This window comes from Apiospora kogelbergensis (assembly GCF_038363985.1).
Source record: "Apiospora kogelbergensis strain CBS 113332 chromosome Unknown utg000006l_segment0_segment0, whole genome shotgun sequence".
In the NCBI taxonomy this organism is placed as follows: Eukaryota; Fungi; Ascomycota; class Sordariomycetes; order Amphisphaeriales; family Apiosporaceae; genus Apiospora; species Apiospora kogelbergensis.
In genome coordinates this window covers 566,816-585,252 of record NW_027117423.1, presented here as the reverse complement: position 1 = coordinate 585,252, position 18,437 = coordinate 566,816, and the positions used below count along the sequence as shown (strand labels likewise).

The following is an 18,437-nucleotide window of genomic DNA, read 5'->3' as shown; positions in this document are numbered from 1 at the left end:
GAAAGAAATATGAATTGCCAGACTTGATATCTCCCGTTTCTATGTTCTGAATAGCCGGCTCCATAACCTGACTGATACCATGCTGTTATATGTTTGCACATATTCTGTCGATAACTGATACGCCGCTCCCTAAACTGTGTAGACAAGCAATGTCACGTCTTCGTATATGCAATTCTAATTAGGTCCAGGGCCGACTAACGACTTACATAAACCCAAGATTTGATTATCCTGGCCTGAATGCAGGCTGCTAGAAACAACCAAAACACCGTCGACGCAGATACAAAAGCTTGTCTGGATCGTCACAGTTCTCTGATGGCGGCTTGAGATCTCTGTCGCGAAGTCGCACCAGCCTAGTTATCGTCTAGAGGCTATATCATTCAATCGAAAGATATTGCCTGTTCTTTTCTGTGTGAACCTAGCACAGCAATAAATGGTAGCAAGAGTTTCCGTATTCGTCGCGGGCAGGCAAGCACACGGATTCGATCCCAGACAGAACTTTCTGACATCAGCTCACGAAACCTGAATATTATACGGTCCAAAGCGAAGGAAGCAATTCCTTTCTGCAGCAAAACGGAGTGGTTCATGTCAATGGGTGGAGCAGTTCATTGCTTTGTGAGTTGATCTGATGAGAGCTGACGTGAGCTGACGAGGGCGGACAGGGGTTCTGGGGTGGATTCTGTATTACGGCCGTGTGTTCCTTGCATACCCGCAGTTCCTATGAAGCTTAGCGGATCGTCTATTCTCTTGGGTGTTTGTGTGCAATTGGGATCACGATGGGGCCGCGGGGCGGGATGGCGCCTATAATTAAAAAAACCCTTGGGACTTTTCCGGGGGCTCGCCCCACGAACCACTGCGCCCTCGGGTGCTGACCGCTATAATTAGAAACCACGAGCAAAACACCAACGCCGTGCCACCGACAAGGCTGCTGCTGATGAGAGCATAGGTGGAGATAGTTACAGTATTTTCGTGCTCTTTGCAATTCATTCTCCGCTATCGACAGATCCTACCATGTTGTTTCTATTCCAAGACTGCGGCGAAGGCTCTACGCCGTCTAGCCTCACGATGAAGGATCACATCGTGGTGATTATCCCGTCTAAACTGGTTACCCTTGCATCAGTCGCAGTATGTCCACAAGATCATAGAGGAAGAGTCGAATACTTAAGGAGATCCAGACGCCTCTCATCAACGTCTTTCTTCTCATCCTCATCACCATCATCATCACCACCAGCCTGCACAACAACAGTCAAGCAACTTCTACTTCTCTAACAATTTCCAACTCCTCAACACTCTCTTCGCTTTCTATATATTCCACTCGCCAGCAAGATGCGTCTCAACTACTTCAAGAACACCGGGCTGTTTGCCTTGGCCGCTTTGCTTGCTTCGGTCCCGCTTAGCAGCGGCGCGCCGATCACCGATCTCGCTTCCACTGGTCTCGAGTCCGCCATTTTGCAGCGCGAGCCTCTGCCTCTTCCCATGTTTGGGAAGAAGCCCTCCAAGCCCGACCACTCCGGAGGCGCGCCCCCACCCCCTCCTCCTCCTCCTCCTCCGCCGGCCAACAAGCCCGAAAAGAAGCCCTCCAAGCCTGGCCACTCCGGAGGCGCGCCCCCGCCCCCTCCTCCTCCCCCCTCCTCCCGGGAAGAACACCGGCTCCCCCGGGCGGCCCAAGACCCCCCCTCCCGCCACCGGCGGCCACAAGACCCCGCTGGACCTTGACTCCTTCACGAAGCAGGGCTACACGCTGAAGTCCGAGGCCGGCCAGGGCGGCGGCAAGGTCTGGGAGATCTCGACCAAGCACTACGAGAACGGCGCGAACCCCGTCGACAAGATCGGGGTGTCGGCGGACAAGAAGACCCTGACCGTGTACGAGGCCTTCAACGGCAACGACAAGACGGAGAAGGCGCACCGCATCTCGATGCGCGACGCCATGGGCGCCGTCGCCAAGAAGGAGGGCGCCACGCTGTCGGGCCTGCACGGCGTTGCCTTCAGCCACATCATCCACCCCAAGACCAAGGCCAACATCGGCGCCGCGCTCAAGCTCATGGGCAAGAACAGCCTGACCACCGAGAAGGTCATCATCAAGGCCGACGGCACGGGCAAGGAGGCCGACGCCTTCAACAAGCTCAAGGAGGCCGGCACCCTGACCGACGCCGGCGTCACGCGCTTCAGCTCCGAGTACGGCCTGGGCAAGAAGATCAAGCAGTTCGAGCTCACGCCCACGCCGGGCAAGACGGGCTTCTTCAACCTTTTGGTTGTCATGGCCTAATGAGAAGGGGTTTTGGTGGTAGAGATGGGAGGCTTGCTGTTCTTTACTTTGTCAGGGGGTTTCTGCATTTGAGCACCGATTGCATCAACGGTTTCCTTGTGGTACTTGCATAAATGGAGGCGTTAAATGGGTTCTGGTTATTACATTCTACTGCCCTCTGGGCAATCTTCAGTTCATAGAAAATTCTCGATTATATTTTGGCGATGCTACTATCCTATTCTTTGTTTGGGTGATCCTCGTGACTTTGACAAGCGCCTTGGAAGTTTGCAAAGAGATATCTACACCAATGCTCTAGATATCAGCGACAGTAGTGAATGCATTCACTGTCAACATTATGATTTTGGAACGTTGTGCTGTTGCCGGATCCCGGGTGTGGCGCAGGCGGCACCTAAACGGGTCAGTAACGCCCTGTTTGGTTAGTGCGCTCGCTCCACTGTTGGGCGACGTGGGGTGTGGGCTTTTAGCGATTGTTTTTATTTTTAGGTCTGTAAGCACGCTGCATGCTGTCAGACCGGCCCCTGTCAGACCTTCGCCAATCGATCCCCTGCTATGCGGCGCAGAAAGAATGCTTGATTGAAAGGGAACATAAAAAAGAAGACGCACGCCTCTGACCGTTCCTACCTCTTCAACACTTGCCGTCTACTTCAGAGGGCCTACCAACACCCATCAATCGTCATGTCAATCCTCGACCTTTCCAACGAGTTGATCCACCAAATCTTGGTGGAAGCAATCTTGTGCCGCCGAGTCAAGAGAGGCTTGCGTCTCCGGCTCGTCTGTAGTAGGTCCAAAACGCATCTCCCAGCATGCCAGACCTACTGACGCTATTCCAAGAGAAATTCAATGACCTCGTACAGCCCGCCCTCTTCGCCAGCAGGCTTCTGGACTCCTACGATTGTTCCCACATGGGCCTGCTCTGGCATTTGGAGTCACCACCATCTGCCTGCAAACGTCTTTGGGATGCCTATCTCTTGTATCGGACTAAGAACGAGACAGACCCCGCAGTTGGCAATTTCTGCGATATCCGCCGAATGGCTGGCCTCGTCGCTGCCGAAAATGAGTCGAGCGGCCCCAAAAAGACCAATAGCGTGGGCGACACCATCCTTGAGCGTCTTTGTTGGTTGGCACTAGTCAAGAAGACGTCGAACGGCACACGTTCACCCCTTTGTTCGTCCGACTTGCTTGTTACCGATGCCAGTCGTTTGTCGGCGGCGGCGCATTTCAACATGGTAGCCTTGGCCGAGCGCCTCCTCCAAGAGGGTGCTAGCCCGGTGGATGACGGTCAGATCTTCCCGTCCGCCATCGAAGTCGCCGCTTGCGCCGGCAACAAGAACATGCTAGAAATCCTCTCGAGGAATTTGGATAGGAAAACTCAGTTGATGGAGGGGGAGGGGAAGGAGAGGGGGGCCGATTCCTCTAGGGAGGACACCCGATTGGCTTACGTCGGCCGGTCGTCGCGCTATGGAAGCAGCCGCAGCACGGGGCGATGTCGAGTTTCTGAAGCTCGTGAGGCGTCATGTTGCGAATGGCTGCGGGTTAGATCTATGTTCAGAAATTATGGGCGACGTTGTTTTGTATGCCATGTGGAACACCGCCAACCCCGAGACCTACGACTACTTGGCTACGCTCTACACTTCACAGACTGCACACGTGCTGGTGCACTACGCCGCGCATGGGCAACTTGAAATGGTGCGGCACTTGGTGGAGCGAGTCGGGTTCGCAGTTGACGGGCTGTCGTGGGACAAAGCCCGCCACGGCAATCCGCTCGCCAACGCCTGCCGCCGCGGCCACGACGACGTGGTGGACTACCTCCTCGCGCGTGGCGCCAAGATCGACCACAGCGAGGAGGATGACCGCGACAGCGCCCTCCCGGCCGCGGCCTCCGGCGGCAGCCTGGCCATGGTCCGGAAGCTCGTCCTCGACCACGGGGCTCCCCTGGACACCATCCCGGCCCTTCAGGCGATCCTCGAAGCGGTCAAGCTCGAGCACACGGAGATGGTCCATTTCTTGCTGGACCGGTGCGACTTCCCTCATCCTGCTGAGGATTACCTCCAACACATAAGAGGGCCTCATGTTGCTTTCGCAAAATCGGAAGGCCTCGACTCTATGGTGGAGCTTCTGGAGGCTTGGTCCGAGGCAAACCCCCCTGTCGAGGTGTACCTATAGTTATAATAGAGAAGTTACAGATAAGAAGATTATATTAATTATATATAGGCCGCCTCTTTATATACGGGAATAGGTATATAAGAGGACTAAGCCTCTACTAGGCTTTGGAATGCTGGTTGGACCCCTGAGTGAGCCACGAGGTTCGGAAGTAAACATGTCAGCTTTGCTCTGCGTGCATGCATCCGAGGCAGTGAAGATCAGTCAGCGTATAGTGCTTACGGGTAGGCATGCACTCTTGATGAACTAAATCACACCCATCCAATTACCGGCCAAAAAGTGTCTGGGCGAGCTTTGGAGTCCCAAAGGGGCTTGGCGCCCGAGGGCTCCTGCATCACCGACAGCAACAATAAGGAACTCGATCAGAACTGCGCCCGTAGCAGGAATGAACTGAACTGCTGCGGCATCCCGACATAGCCCACGCACCGGGGACCGAATGACATCACGCTATGCTCCTTTCTCGTCGCACTCGGGGGATGTGGTCCAGTAAGCAAACCGACAAAACAAGCGTGCGAGGGTTGCGGCAGTGTCGGCGGACTTTGATTGGTGGATACCTGCCGAAAAGATAGAAAGAAAGAATATCAAGCATTGCCGCTGCTTGCTGATCTGCTCATCTCACGGGTGGTTGCACGGTAAGCAATCACTGCTTTCCCGGTGCAGCCAATCAGAAGGCGCAGGCGCTGCAGTCTACCTTCGATGGCCTCAGTCTAGAATACGGGTACGGGAGATATTCGACTTTATTTATACGCGCATCCTTCCATCTGTCAACATGGTATGTGTTGTGTGGCCACAAGCATCCTTCAAATATGACCCGGGGGCCCAAGGGCTTCCTCGCCTGGTTTCCCCTTGAGATTTCACCATCTCTTCTACCTGTGCTCATTCCATACGATTGAGCCTCTGAAGAACAACAATAAAAGATATTTGCCCAAAGCGTTTTGTTGCTTTCTTTTCCCGGCCACATTAGACTTTGATGATCGGCGGGTGGTTCTGTCTCTCTTTGCTTTTGTCGTCCATGTCAGACTAGGCCGCCCAGACCCCTCGTCGGTACCGAGTTGGGGGCGCGTCTACTTTATTTTAGTCTCTGATAGGAAGGAGGGATTCCCACTGGTCATTTGATTCTTCTCCCTTTCTGTCCTGCGCTCTCTCTGTCTCTGTCCTCTGCTCTTGTCGCAGAAATAGGGCAGGCTACTAGCATCTGCGGACTCGGTCCTGTCGATTGCTCTTTTCAAATCCTCTGTCTCTACTTGGTGGAAAAGGGATAAGGTTCCTACTCCCTTGCATAAGTCTCAGCTCCATACCGCTGCCTTTGTATCACAAAGACTCAAACAACAAACGCAGTCATGTACGGTCCGCCCGAAGAAGACGGCTTCCCGGACATCGCTGCCTCACCCAAAATGCACAACAGCCAGCAGCCCAACAGGGGCGCCGACCACGCCCCCGAAGTCGTCGAGTCGCACGGCCTCGAGTACAACGCCGCCGGCGCCGCGCGCTCCTACCCCCAAGCCGTCTCCCAGCCGCAGCAGCAGCAGCAGCAGCAGTACACGCCGCTCCCGGAATACACGTCGTACCGCGGCAAGGACGATTACGGGGGGTTCAGCCACCACCACCACCAGCAGCGTCCCGCGACCAAAGAGGGCGGTGGTGGCATGGGCTTCGGCGGCGGCCTCGAGCCCATCGACTCGCGCTCCCACGCCATGGCCGTCAGCACCGCGCCCGCCAAGCGGAATCGCGTCTGCGGCGTGTCCCGGCTCGCCTTCTTCTCCATCCTCTCGCTGCTCGCCGTGGTGCTCGTGGCCATTGGGCTGGGCGTGGGTCTCGGCGTCGGGCTCCAGCACAGCAGCCATGGCGGTGACGGCGCTTCTTCTTCCGCGGCGGCTTCTGCCTCGTCGTTTTCGTCTTACACGGTCCCGTCGCCGACGTCGACCGTGACGCCGAGCAAGAGCGCGAACTCGACGTGCCAGGCGGGTATACGGTACTGCGGGTGGGACCTGATCGAACAACATCGTAAGTTGACCTCCGCCTCCCCTCTCCTCTGGCGTCTTTCGTCCCTCTTCCCCTCACGTTCATTACAAACAGTAGCTGTCTCTCTTGTGGTATTGTTCATCGCACAAGCTCTTGGGGTTGAACCATGGTTAACTGGGAATACACTATCACAGACTATTCTATAAACCTTCTCCAAAGCGCTGGAAGCAGTGATCCTTACAACGATTTGTACCTATGTGAGCAAGGCAACGGCATTGGATGGCTCGAGGCATGTGGTGGAGCCGTTCAGTGCCAACCCCCTGAGCATAACGGGAACGGGTGCGACCTACAAACACGCCAGTCTTGTTGCTTGCCACATTGAGCTGTTTTTTCTTCTTCTCGTTTCCTGGTTTCACCGAGAGAAGTGAAACGGAAAGCTAATATTGGAAGGAGAATATATCTTTCCGTTTGAGTGCTGGGTTTCTTAATCCCTGCCACGCTATTAATACAACACGAAGAAAGTGATACGATAATATAATGATATTATGTCCTTGATTATGTGTCCCACGTGTCACTAAATGGGACTAGAATACCACCTAAAATTTCTCCAGCCCAATGTCGCTGTTCAAGCGTCAGCTAGTTAAAACCTTACTCACTCGCTAACCTTGGTCTCATTAAATACCACGAACCGTAAACGTATGTCTAACAAGGCCATTATCAAGATTACCCAAGACATAATTAGACATAGGGCTGAGTGATCGACAGCCTCCGTGCACGGTTCCGGTGGATTGGATGGCGGTGGATTTTGGTAAGTCACAGCCCGTGCCGTTCCGTGCTGCCGTTCCATTCCGTTCCGCTCCGCCCCAGCCCGGCCCGGTCCGACTCTGATACGGGGCGTCGCTCTTCTGGCCGCCACCGGATCATCATGCCCCTCGTCCTCGGCTTCATCGGGGATGGGTGAATTTTCGACAGCGTCTATCATAAGTGACTCATCATCGTCCTTCAGAATGATGAACCGTTATGTATCGAAAATTCTCAGAGTTACTGGGCAAGGTAATTCATGATTGCGTGAATTGAAATAGAGTTGTGCAATATTTAAGGTTTTCGTTTCTTGGGTTGATAGCTCAACACCGAACCTAAAGACAAGAACAAAGGAGTTCTCCTGTCCTCTTACCTTTTCTAGCTCAGGTGAGCTAGTCTTTTCCCTACTGTAGATTCTGTGAAGAGTGCACCCTGCTACAGACACATCCAGCCACGTACGGATTACATACCGATAGAAGCATCATGTTCATATATCGTCGGCTCACGAATCTAGAATTGCGCATTGAGAGACCCATTCTTGAGGAATTCTTCATATTCGAGTATGCTTTGGGCCGTCATTCAACAATCACGCTAAACTGGATTGACTCCTGGGATGCGTTTGACAGCAGTTTGGATGCACGCTTTAAGGGTCAGAAAGGATACAACCGTGTCGCTTACAAACGGTATGCACTCAAAGACTACCGCAGGCATCGGGATATTCACCACAACACGTTATGGCGATCAGCTATGCTGCCTGGTAGTCGAGTTAGCATGAGCATCAGTTGCAGCAGCCAGCAGGTCTCGGGAAACGGATCCAATTCGAGTGCGTGCTGTCCGGGCTGGTCCTCGGTATCGGCATTGGCTACTAGTGAAGGGACGAAATGGTAATTTACCTAATACGAGGTTGCGACTTTTTATTAACTAACCGTCGTATCTAGTGACAATTGTAACCTACTTTATACCAGAATCAGCGAAGTCCAAGATACCGTCAGCGAGTCACCGAAGACACCCATTGGATCACAAAATCAAAAGAATCGCGTAGCTCTAGAAGATTCCGATGACGAAGATCCCTCAGGATTCGCTAGAGTACAGTTGATCGCGAGACAGAGGAGACATGAGACAGCTACGCAGGAGACAACTAATACGCAGAGAAAACAGAGGACAGACGGCATAGCTCCCATCACCCAATGCCTGAAGTGCGGCATTTGGGTCCTTCGCGGAAGAGTCTGCCCTCATGACGGTTGTACCTGTTATTAAACTCTCATCATCTCCCGGGGGTGCTTAAATAGCCGTTTCGCTGGTGTAAGAGCAGTTGCTAAAAATCGAACGCCTGAAGTCAGGAGGAACGACTAGTATGAACTCTTCGGTTACACGCAACGTCTCGCGTTCGAAGGTTTCTTTATCCCATCTGGCACCAGCAGATATATTCCCCGTGCTCTGGAGCATCAGTTTAGCAATAGCTTTCAACCTCTCGCGAAGAAAGTCGTCCGCCGCACGCTCTCGCCTCCCCTGATGCTCGTCCACCGTCTCCATCTCCCCTATGTGATAGGGATTTCTCTCTTTGCACAATGGACAGTCCTCGTTGTTCGCAACAATAGTTCCTATTATATCCAGGATTTGTTCCGCGAAGCAGGTGGGACAGTAGAGCTTCTCCAGGATTGCATCCTGATATCTTGCCGCTGTCAATGGCACACCCTCTGCCAACCCATAAGACCCATCTGGGAAATCAGATAGTAGAATGAATTTGCACCTTTCACAGCCGTTATATTTCCGGCACAAAGGACACAACCGTGAAGTGGACACGAGCTGCTGCATGCAATCTTTTCCCATCAAGTGACCGCAGACTAAGAGCCTTGTTTGTTCGAACTGGCCCTCGTTCAACTGCGACTGTGCGTCACTCTCTCTTGGATAGGTTATGGATATGTCAAGAGCCTTGTAGCAGATGAGACACTCAGATACAAGGTTAGGCCTGAACCCGCTTTTCAGCTTTTCCTGTTCCTGGTTTTCTTCTATCAGACGCACATAGTCTGGGAACCATGTGGTCTGCACAGGAGGGAATTGCCGTCGGACGCACCGTCGTCATGCGAAGTGCTGGAGGAAAGGTCAACGTTCATATTTGCAGGTTGGTTGTTGATCATTTGGTTGAGTGAAATCAAGCGAGTGACTAAGGAAGCCTGAATGTTGATATTCTTTCTTTCCCCGTTCAATATCAATCTGTACCTTGAATCTTAATGGGATGAGATAATTGGCTTCTGTCCAGGGGCCCTATCAAAGTTATATAGCATTCATAAACGATGGGTACCTACTCGGAACAGTTTCTAACTGTAAGATCCACACAACAGTTGTGTTTACAAGCAAGACGACAATGAGTATGTTGTCAAGGGTTAGTGCTCTTTTAAATAAAGGACATATAGAGAGAACATACCGGTTCGACACAAAGCCATTACGAGGACAATAAGATTTTTGCTAGCAACATAGTGCGAGTTTGCATGAGTATCAAGCCTTGGTATTCCTTTTTCATGAGTGAACCAGTAAAAATTACATTCAGTAGTTGAGATCGAGATCAACCACGTCACCTCACACGGTCTCTTGGTATGCTGTTGTTGGCTACGGTACTACTAATTGTTCTGAACTCTTCGTCCAGCTCGAGTCGTCTGCAGTCAGCTTTCAAGTGGCCGTAAAAGGATGATCGAATCGAGCTGAATACTCGCGGCGATACTAATATCTAGTAGCTGTATAAAAGTCTATTTATATATTGAAACAAAACTATCATCTATATAATAATTATCATTATTGGATACTAAGGTCTAGAATTATCTTCCCACCCCTGAAAGACTCGATGAGCTATCAAGCTAGGAGGTGTAAGGTAAAAACCAGGCTTTGCAATCACCCTCGCTGTTTTGGATGCTTACACATGGCTGTCTATTCGTATTCAAGCCTGAGATTTGCTGATATCCGCCGCTTTCTCAGCAACGCCGTACGTGGGCTGACAGGTGTTACCGCCAGGAAGCACGGGGAAGATGCTAGCGTCAATGACACGCAAGCTGCGCACCCCATAGACGCGCAGAGTCTGGTCCACGACGCCGCCAAGCTTGCGCGGCATCATCGCCGCCGTGCCAGCCGGGTGGTAGTCCGTCGGCGTCAAGGCGGTCGGGACCCAAGCGGCCAGCTGCTCGTCCGTGACCACGTCGGCGCCGGGGCTGGTCTCGTTGGGCTTCAGGGCGCCCAGCGTGGCCAGCGAGGTCGAGAAGTGGAATTGGCGGTACCACTTCACCATCTCGACGAGCACGGCGCGCTCGACGGGGTTGCTCAGGGACTGGTAGTCCACGACCGGGTTCGCGCCGAAGGGGTTCTTCGGGTCGATGTTCACGCTGCCGCGGCTGAAGGGCTGTTTGAGGATAGGCTCGACGCGCCTGTGGTGGGGTCCACGCGGTACCGCGCGAACACAGTGTTCGGAGATCGCATGGCTACGGCGAGACCCTTCATCTGCGCCGCGTAACCCTTGGTGACGGTCAAGTATGTATCGGCGGCTAGGTAGGCGGCGCGATCCTGCGTCTCTAGCTCATTCGCCAGGGCAGCGAAGCGCTCAGGGGTAATGGCTGTCAGAGGGAGCCAGCCGGCGATGTTGCCATAAGCGATAGAGTGAGGGCCTGCCACGAACAGGAAATATCAGTATAGTCATTGCAGACCTTACGCGAAAAGCAAGAAGCAAGGACGTATTGGATGAGGTGTGTATCTCTCTCACTTACCCGTGCGGTTAGCGGCCCAGAGGTCGTCGGCCCACTGCTTGAAGGCAGCATCAGTGGTCAGGTCTTCAGCATTGGGGTGGATCTCCTTGAGGCCTGGAATCGAGATGGCGGCGGCAATGTTGGAGTGGTCCTGGAAGTTCTGACCGACTCCCGGAAGGTCGACGAGGGTCTTGATGCCAGCAGCGTCAAGCACTTTCTTAGGGCCCACGCCGCTCAACTGCAATAGCTTGGGGGTGTGAACTGCGCCTGCCGCCATCAAAACCTCCTTGCTAACCTTGACGGTGGCGACGCCGCCAGCTTCCGTGTAGAACTCAATACCAGTGGCGGTGGTGCCCTCGAGGAGCACCCGTCGAACGGCCGTCTCGGCCATGAGATGGTAGTTGGGACGGTCAAGATGGTTGCTGTAATGAGAATTGGTTGCATAGGATCTCTCCAACTTGACTGGGTCCATGAAAGTCAGATACCAGTAAACACCAGCACGGCCGGCGCCGCTGTCGGAGATCATTTCCACGCCGGGCAGCTCTTGGAAGGCGCTGACCAGGGGGTCTAGACGGGCAAGAGTTTGGTTAGCATTGGTCTAGATAACTTTTTCTCTCTACATTGAAAGAGTAAATCTTACCCAGACCAGGGTACTGGTAGCTTGGAAAGCTTGCTTTGATGGGAGAGTCGGCACCCCAGTACGAGGTATCCGTCGAGATGTTGAAACGCTTAGCCAACTCGGCAGGCGGGGGTGTCAAAGTGAGGCCCTGTGTTATCGCAAAAAGCCGTTAGTCCAAAGACAGAATCATCTCGTGGCATATGCCTGCGCGACTTACCTTCTTAAAGTACGGCAGCATCTCCTTCCAGCTCCAGTCCTGCGCATTGTCCGGGAAAAGCTGGCCGCAGCGGTCATAGTCCTATCGAAAAGCCGTGAGCCGTCGAAACGAGCGCCGACGACGCTGCTGCAAACGTCTACAAGATGGACGATCGCGAGAGCGACATGGTGGGGAAGAAAGAAAGGGGGGAATCCGAGGCGAGTTACTCCACAAAAACTGACCGGTCTGCTCTACCACAAAGAGCAAAGAAATCTGGCTGGAGCTAAGGGAAAAGGGGAGAGCTGTATTGGCGGGCGGGCATCCTGATCGGTTTATATCCTCGCGGTCGAGTTTGGTGTGCTGGCGGTCGGTCAAGGAGGTTGGTGTTGTTTATCCCATCTCAATCTCAGATGAAACCTTATCTTGCATCTCTATCTTCGTCATCCCATTTATAATTACCCTATTTCAACGAAGCGTGAGCACATTGACTAGTTGGTAACCATCCAGCTCATGCGTACCCTATATACATAATCCTATCGAGGACATCAGATCAAGGACAGGGGTCGGAACGGGGCGAACTATTTATAAACAGACCAGACAGACCTTCTCAGAGTACTCTTTGGCACCAGTCTCTTAGCTGTTCAATGTTTACCACCTGCTGGTGTTGAATGGCACGGTGCCATTGATTGCGAACACCGTTTTGGGCGTCTGCCGGGTGTCGGTGCCCGGTTGTCACGACCACCCAAACCCAAGTCTCTTTATTGCCCTTATTTTCTCCTACGTGCACGGTGATGGGATTGCGGCAAGGCAGCCGGGTCCGCAAAGCACAAGCGGTCGACACTCACTGGTACCGGTCACATTACCCCTGAATTGACAAACGCAACGAGAATCCATTTTCCAAAGCTACTATATAATTCCCAAGCATGTACTACATGTTGCTTGGTGGTGATTGCAGTGAGGTACGCAGCTTGCAATACTACCTTCTATTTTGCTAATCGTCACTGTAAGTTTACGTCTATGAATGAAATCTTTATGTTACTCTGTCAATTCCCTGAACTAAATCCTTTCCCGCAGGTACTCATCAGAAATATCGCGGAGATCGTGGAAACCGCTAGTGATAACGCTGAGGACCATATTCTGATTCAGCCGCTGCATAGAGGCCTGGAGTTCGGCTTGCGTTGTATACAACTCATAAATATCGAGGGGGCCGCCCTCGGCAAAATCCTTTCTCAGAGGATGGAGCATCATCTGATGGACTTGGCTCTTGACATACCAAGAAATGAGGCCCTGGTAAGCAATGGATGGTAGGTCATCTAGGGATTGTAGAGCCGCCCGGGCGTGGATACCCGCGTCATTCTTCTCCAGAGTCCCTTCCACTTGAGAGGTAGTAGATTGGACAGGGCTCTGCATCACGAGTGGTCCGAACTTTTGATCTCCCTGGAAGCGCATGTCAAAGGCAAGATGCATGCCGCAGTCCAAGATTACCTCTTCCTCGTCCTTCTGCTTGGTTCCTAGAAACGCGGTGTCGTGTAGGATCCCCTTGATGTGCACCTGGACGCTCACTTCCAACTGGAATTGCGAGTTGGGATCCTGAGTTACCATGAAGGTTCTGTGCGGTTTGAAATCGTTGGTCTGCGGACTGCAACCGATAGAAATTTGGGGGCTGAGACGGAACTTCGGCCCTCTCTCGGTGTCTGATCCGCCAGTAGCTCCGTTCTGGGTCTGACCAGCAATGTGCTGAGCTGCATATTCTTTTGACGCAGACATGATAGTTTTGCTGAGTTTGTTCTCCGAATAATAACTAATGTATGCGTTCCTAAACTTGTCAATCTCGTTGAAGATGTTACTAGGGAGGTGGCGATACATATATTAGTAGTTCTCGAGAGACAAAGACGGTTTACTGTCATTTGACAAAGCCTTTAACGTGGAAACAACGCAATTTTGGAAAAAAGACAATAGAATTGTCATTTGGTTTCTTTTAAAATAGGCCAATGTGATGTTTTATTGTTTCAAGAATGTCTTTGAAAGTGTCGTTGCACGCTCCAGGGCCATCGTTCACAGTTTGGGATGATCTACACATCTTCGATGAGCCATCGCTGGAAGTATGCCACTCCGTATTCGGTCATCTGCATATGTTACAGCTTCCTAGTGGCTTGAGCCTGTTTGGATGACTTTCTAAGCATCGAAGGCTGAGGTGCTTCTGGGGACAGTTACAGGAAGTGCCGAAAATTCTCCCACATCGAGCAGAAGTGAGGCATCTATGTTCCTTCGTGGTTCTATATGGCATACTAATGAGCCATTGACTGTGCTTACGTGCCCATGGACAGTATGGACTGGTTTAATGGCAATTTGAAAAGCCCTTTCAAAGACAACAGGTCGCTGCGGGCTAATATGGATGGGATCCAAACAACACAGATCAGAGCTCTTGCATCTGATCTGACGGTTAACAGACTGTTGGAGAAACGGCTTGACCATGGATGACGATGGCGATGACGACTCGCTGGATCTCACCACTCTAAACAGCAACTTCAAGTGCATTCTCGTTAGCGAGTCAAAGGGAATAGAACGCCCTCCAGGAGAGACTAAAGGAATATATACAGAGAGGAGCAACCTGGGTGAGACGCCTCAATAGGTGTTGATTGTCGAGAAGCTTCCCGGAGGTGTCCTTGGCGATTGCGAGACGATCCGACTGGGAAATCATTTATCAATGCAATCCAGTAAAACAATCGGATACATACAAGACTGCTCGGACTTCGCTGTCTGAGGTATAGATGCTAGTGACCAGTATCACCTAGACGCATGATAATATCGGACTGCCTGCTATCTTACGAAATTGTCATGGGCCGTACTGTAACGAGGTCTCTTCGAATCGTCATAGGCGGTCTACTGGTCTGTCTCGGGCTCTATGGAGGTGTGGGGGAGATGGTTGTTCTCGCGTGACATTGCAAAAATCTTGAGAATCGAGTCAAATCTTATTTAGGATATAGCAGATGGGGTCGTGTACTACGGAAGATTTCAGTAAAGTACCTGCCACGAGTGTTGACAGGAGAAAAGGGGTGAGGGGTTGTTACAACGTGCAAATCTTGACTATCGATTCTGACAGAGCTTTTCCGACTACTATGAGTAGCATGCTAGTAATGATATACAATGAAACCTAGATTTACGGCACAATTGAAAAACATCATGGTCATGTCGAGGGTTTCTTGGTATTGGACCAAAGTTGGTGGTGCGCCCATCATTGTGCTATTAGTCGCCAAAAGGGGTACGCAGGATAGCCTCGCCACTCAGTAAGGATTCGTGCATCGCTAAGTAATGTGCAGAGACACTTGAAGACGAATGCCTCTGGTAAGCTTTGGGTCGTGCCGTCGGACCTCTTGGGTGGATGGTACGAGAGAGAAAAAGACGATGCTTCATTAGTGTCAACGTTGCCACCCACAAGGACTATGTTGCTATCTTCCGATAAGCAGTCGAAAGCATTCGAGTTGCACCAGTTTGGTGCTCCTCGGGCATACACCTTAAGATTTGGGAAGCCCCAGGAGACGGCTATGAGAGCAAGCCTTGGCTTACGCTTGCGAGGCTCCATGTCATGGCAGTGGGTGTGTATCGGTACTGCTCTTCCTCATTTTCATATCCAGAACGCTTCCGGCGACGGTGCCGGCCACCAGTAAGATAGCGATTCTTTCTTTTCATTTTAGCTCATCGTCAAGCCTTCAACCCAACAGAAACGAAACCTTATAAATGTGACTCTTGAAGTAAGATAGTGATGCCTGGGACAAAAGACTTTTTGATCGGAATCACCTTCCCAGCGCCAGAACGACGATAACAACGTAGCGGGAAACACTATTAGAGGCCATATATACTTGGCGGGTTTGACCGGAATCTTCACAGGCTAAGGTGACTCTAGTTTTACACTCAACGATATCACATCCAGTAATAAATGATACTTCCAGGTGAGGTAATGATTTGCAATGCCGATCAGGTTATTAACCTTATCTTAGGTAATATTACAAATGGATAGGGTCTGGGCTATTCTATGCATAAAACCTATCCCATGCCAAACTCTGATGAAATGCAAGTTCATTCGGAAGAAGAATAAATCTCCGGGGGTACAAACGACTTGACGCCGAAAACTTATTGGCATGAAGTCCATATCGCGGGAAGTATCATCGTATCTTCGTTCTGCGTAGTCCAAGGAAGCAGGTGCTCAGAAATGGCTAGTCTCTGCATCTACCTAATATCACAATCACAGCATTAAGGATAACATCTACACATCCGAAGCTGCCGAGCTACACCGGGAAGAGGAGCGAATCGGCTTCCCCGGGCCCTCGGGCGCTTTTCTTCACTGTCGATCAAAGCTTGGAGACGGCTAACTAGTAACCTATGTAAAGGCGGAGGCGAATTTACTTGCATAACACTACAACGGCGCCCTGACCAGCCGCCGGCTCATACGAATAGTCTCCTTGTGGCATGCACAATGCCATGCATTATGCATGGTTCTCCGGAGTCCACCGGTGTCTAAGTTTCTGTTGCGTCTGGATTTAGTGCCAGTGCCAATCCAATCGGCGACCTCGGCGACCATCTTGCCCTCTGGGCACTACTACGCCGATATCGATGTGAGTCGATATGACTGCACAAGCGCAGGATGCGAACCCTACCTGCATGGCCTGTCAGAGATATGGTGCCGTTGTTGCATCTCCGCGGGCATCGACTGTGTAGGACTACACTGCAGGAGAGTAGCAAGCTAGTTGGCTGGTCGTCCAGCCAAGCAGGAGCCAGCTTTCAGGGGGTATTGTCGGCGTGGGAGAAACAGAGCTCGCGAAGTGTTGCCTCGACTCATAGTTTTGGATTCATGTTGATTAGGCAGTTATGGTTGAAAGAAAGGAAGGCCTAGCAGGGCATTTCGGGCGATGTCCGACTGGTAATCTGTACTGCCCAATGCTCATTTCGACATGGCATCAAGGGCTAGACGGAAAGAACCTGGCATCTCGAGTCAAATAACCCCTCGGTGACATTGCGTATATCGACGGGAGGGTAAGTTATCCCCAGGTACTTTGACGCCACAGACGTTCAGATGTGTTCGACCAAATCCAACCCAGACATGGAACCGCCGGCGATGGTGTCGGAGCCGGGCAATGCATCAGGCCACCCCCTCCCCCACGCAGTTGGCGTGGGTTTATCGCGTACTCCGGCTCAGAGGGCAGCGACAGGCTGTGGTTTCCTTTCAGCTCTGCTAGGGCAGGGAGGCATTTCCAGACAATAGAGTTCGGACTAGGGCTCGACTTGGAAGCTGCCCTGCAGAAAAACATAGTCCGAATTCGTATGTAGCTGTACCTATACCCCTGGCAAGCAGGTTTCAAAGTGGAGAGGCTGGTTCGACGAACCACCACACCCCCAGTCTGCATTCAGCAGCAACCTTAAAGGCCCATTCATCGCGATCCCATGAGACCGTTTCATCGAATCTCTGCGAGATTGGATGCTGAGTTGCGATAGCCGGCGCAACGCCGCTGGAAATAAAAAAAGGGGGCCGCTCAGCTGAGTTTTCGCCCTAGTAACAGGTAATACCCAGAAGACCCCTAAATTGGGCAGCAAGTGGTGACGTTGGGCATCAGCGATCCAGGACCGCGAAAGCAGGGTTGGTTGATGATAAGCTATGAGTGACATATCGTCCAGTCGCATTCTGACCAGGGGTTCTGAACTCTAATGACGACGATCCTTGCAAGTATTACGACTAGTGCTGTCAATTCCCTTGTCAAAACCCGGCGCCCTCGTGGCTTTGCCCATACGATCTGCCGTACTTGTAGGCCTCGCGGTCTCCTGCATAGAGTCCCCTGTCGTTTCAGTACGTCGTTGCCTGTACGTTCTAGACTGGTCTTTCTGAACGACTATCCTCGGTTCCGCGTTTCTAGACGATTCAAATTGCCATTCTGGGGTAGCCAACACGGACGGAGCTGACTCCGATATTTATTACTCCATAGGGCACACGCATGAGATATGCCGGAACATCTTAAGAGTCGGCAATCACTTGCCGTGCGTCATGTCAACCCGTGAGCTTGATGATGTGGATAGAACATTTCAATAGCTTCCGTGTTGATGGCACAGACAAATGTGACTAGAATCTCAATCCCCGATCCTGCAACGGTATGGACATGCATGCCCAAATGAATCGTTCACCGGCCCTCAGCATCCGGGCTGTGACTCGTGAGATCCGCTGGCAAGTATCTCGTCAGACGTCGTTGATTCACCCCCTCAATTCCTCCCCGTCCTAGCGGGCGATATCTCGACCAATCGCAAGCACTGCTTCTTGGGCGTGTGCAGAAACGTCTAGCTTGGCGAAAGCCGTTGGCGCCCGTGCCGCGTCGTATCCTTCGGTCGATCTCTTGACACACTATTAGTTACTATGTACATATTGTCTGCAGAGTAGAGGAGTATTGCACTCACACATGACCATGAGCGGACTAGTACAATGCAACTAGGTATGGGGGGGATCGTCAGTTGTTGGACAAAATTAGATCATGCAGACGCTTGAAGGGTATTCGGCCGATACTTGAAGCGTAATGAGCGCGAGGAAAACTAGTATGTAGAGGGTTGATATAGAGTACCCCCGTGTGTAGCGAACGCACCTCGAGTTCCACTTGTGTGCATCCTACAGGTGCCATTCATGTATGCAACCCTATGGATGGATGGATGGATGGATGGATGGATGGATGG

At 51.9% G+C, this 18,437-nt stretch overlaps 6 protein-coding genes across 6 annotated transcripts; 2 read left to right on the top strand and 4 right to left on the bottom strand.

Annotated features, from left to right (window-relative positions):
- Positions 1-1,323: 1,323 nt before the first annotated feature.
- On the top strand, positions 1,324-2,263 carry PG998_008987 (Nudix domain-containing protein; the record flags this gene model as incomplete). The annotated part of the gene is made up of 2 exons (XM_066875803.1): positions 1,324-1,475; positions 1,582-2,263. 2 exons carry the CDS (start codon positions 1,324-1,326, stop codon positions 2,261-2,263), a joined length of 834 nt encoding a protein of 277 aa, XP_066727959.1.
- An 803-nt stretch (positions 2,264-3,066) lies between these two features.
- On the top strand, positions 3,067-4,426 carry PG998_008986 (uncharacterized protein; the record flags this gene model as incomplete). The annotated part of the gene is made up of 2 exons (XM_066875802.1): positions 3,067-3,635; positions 3,685-4,426. The coding sequence occupies 2 exons, from the start codon at positions 3,067-3,069 to the stop codon at positions 4,424-4,426; spliced, it is 1,311 nt and encodes a 436-aa protein (XP_066727958.1).
- Positions 4,427-5,808: 1,382 nt separating this feature from the next.
- PG998_008985 (uncharacterized protein) lies at positions 5,809-6,426 on the bottom strand (the record flags this gene model as incomplete). Its single annotated transcript, XM_066875801.1, has 1 exon — positions 5,809-6,426. One exon carries the CDS (start codon positions 6,424-6,426, stop codon positions 5,809-5,811), a length of 618 nt encoding a protein of 205 aa, XP_066727957.1.
- Positions 6,427-8,467: 2,041 nt separating this feature from the next.
- Positions 8,468-9,300, bottom strand: PG998_008984 (uncharacterized protein; the record flags this gene model as incomplete). Its single annotated transcript, XM_066875800.1, has 2 exons — positions 8,468-8,904; positions 9,261-9,300. The coding sequence occupies 2 exons, from the start codon at positions 9,298-9,300 to the stop codon at positions 8,468-8,470; spliced, it is 477 nt and encodes a 158-aa protein (XP_066727956.1).
- Positions 9,301-10,118: 818 nt separating this feature from the next.
- PG998_008983 (alcohol dehydrogenase) lies at positions 10,119-11,916 on the bottom strand (the record flags this gene model as incomplete). The annotated part of the gene is made up of 7 exons (XM_066875799.1): positions 10,119-10,599; positions 10,623-10,836; positions 10,936-11,468; positions 11,569-11,681; positions 11,751-11,831; positions 11,870-11,876; positions 11,900-11,916. 7 exons carry the CDS (start codon positions 11,914-11,916, stop codon positions 10,119-10,121), a joined length of 1,446 nt encoding a protein of 481 aa, XP_066727955.1.
- An 869-nt stretch (positions 11,917-12,785) lies between these two features.
- On the bottom strand, positions 12,786-13,496 carry PG998_008982 (uncharacterized protein; the record flags this gene model as incomplete). Its single annotated transcript, XM_066875798.1, has 1 exon — positions 12,786-13,496. The coding sequence occupies one exon, from the start codon at positions 13,494-13,496 to the stop codon at positions 12,786-12,788; it is 711 nt and encodes a 236-aa protein (XP_066727954.1).
- Between the last annotated feature and the right edge of the window lie 4,941 nt (positions 13,497-18,437).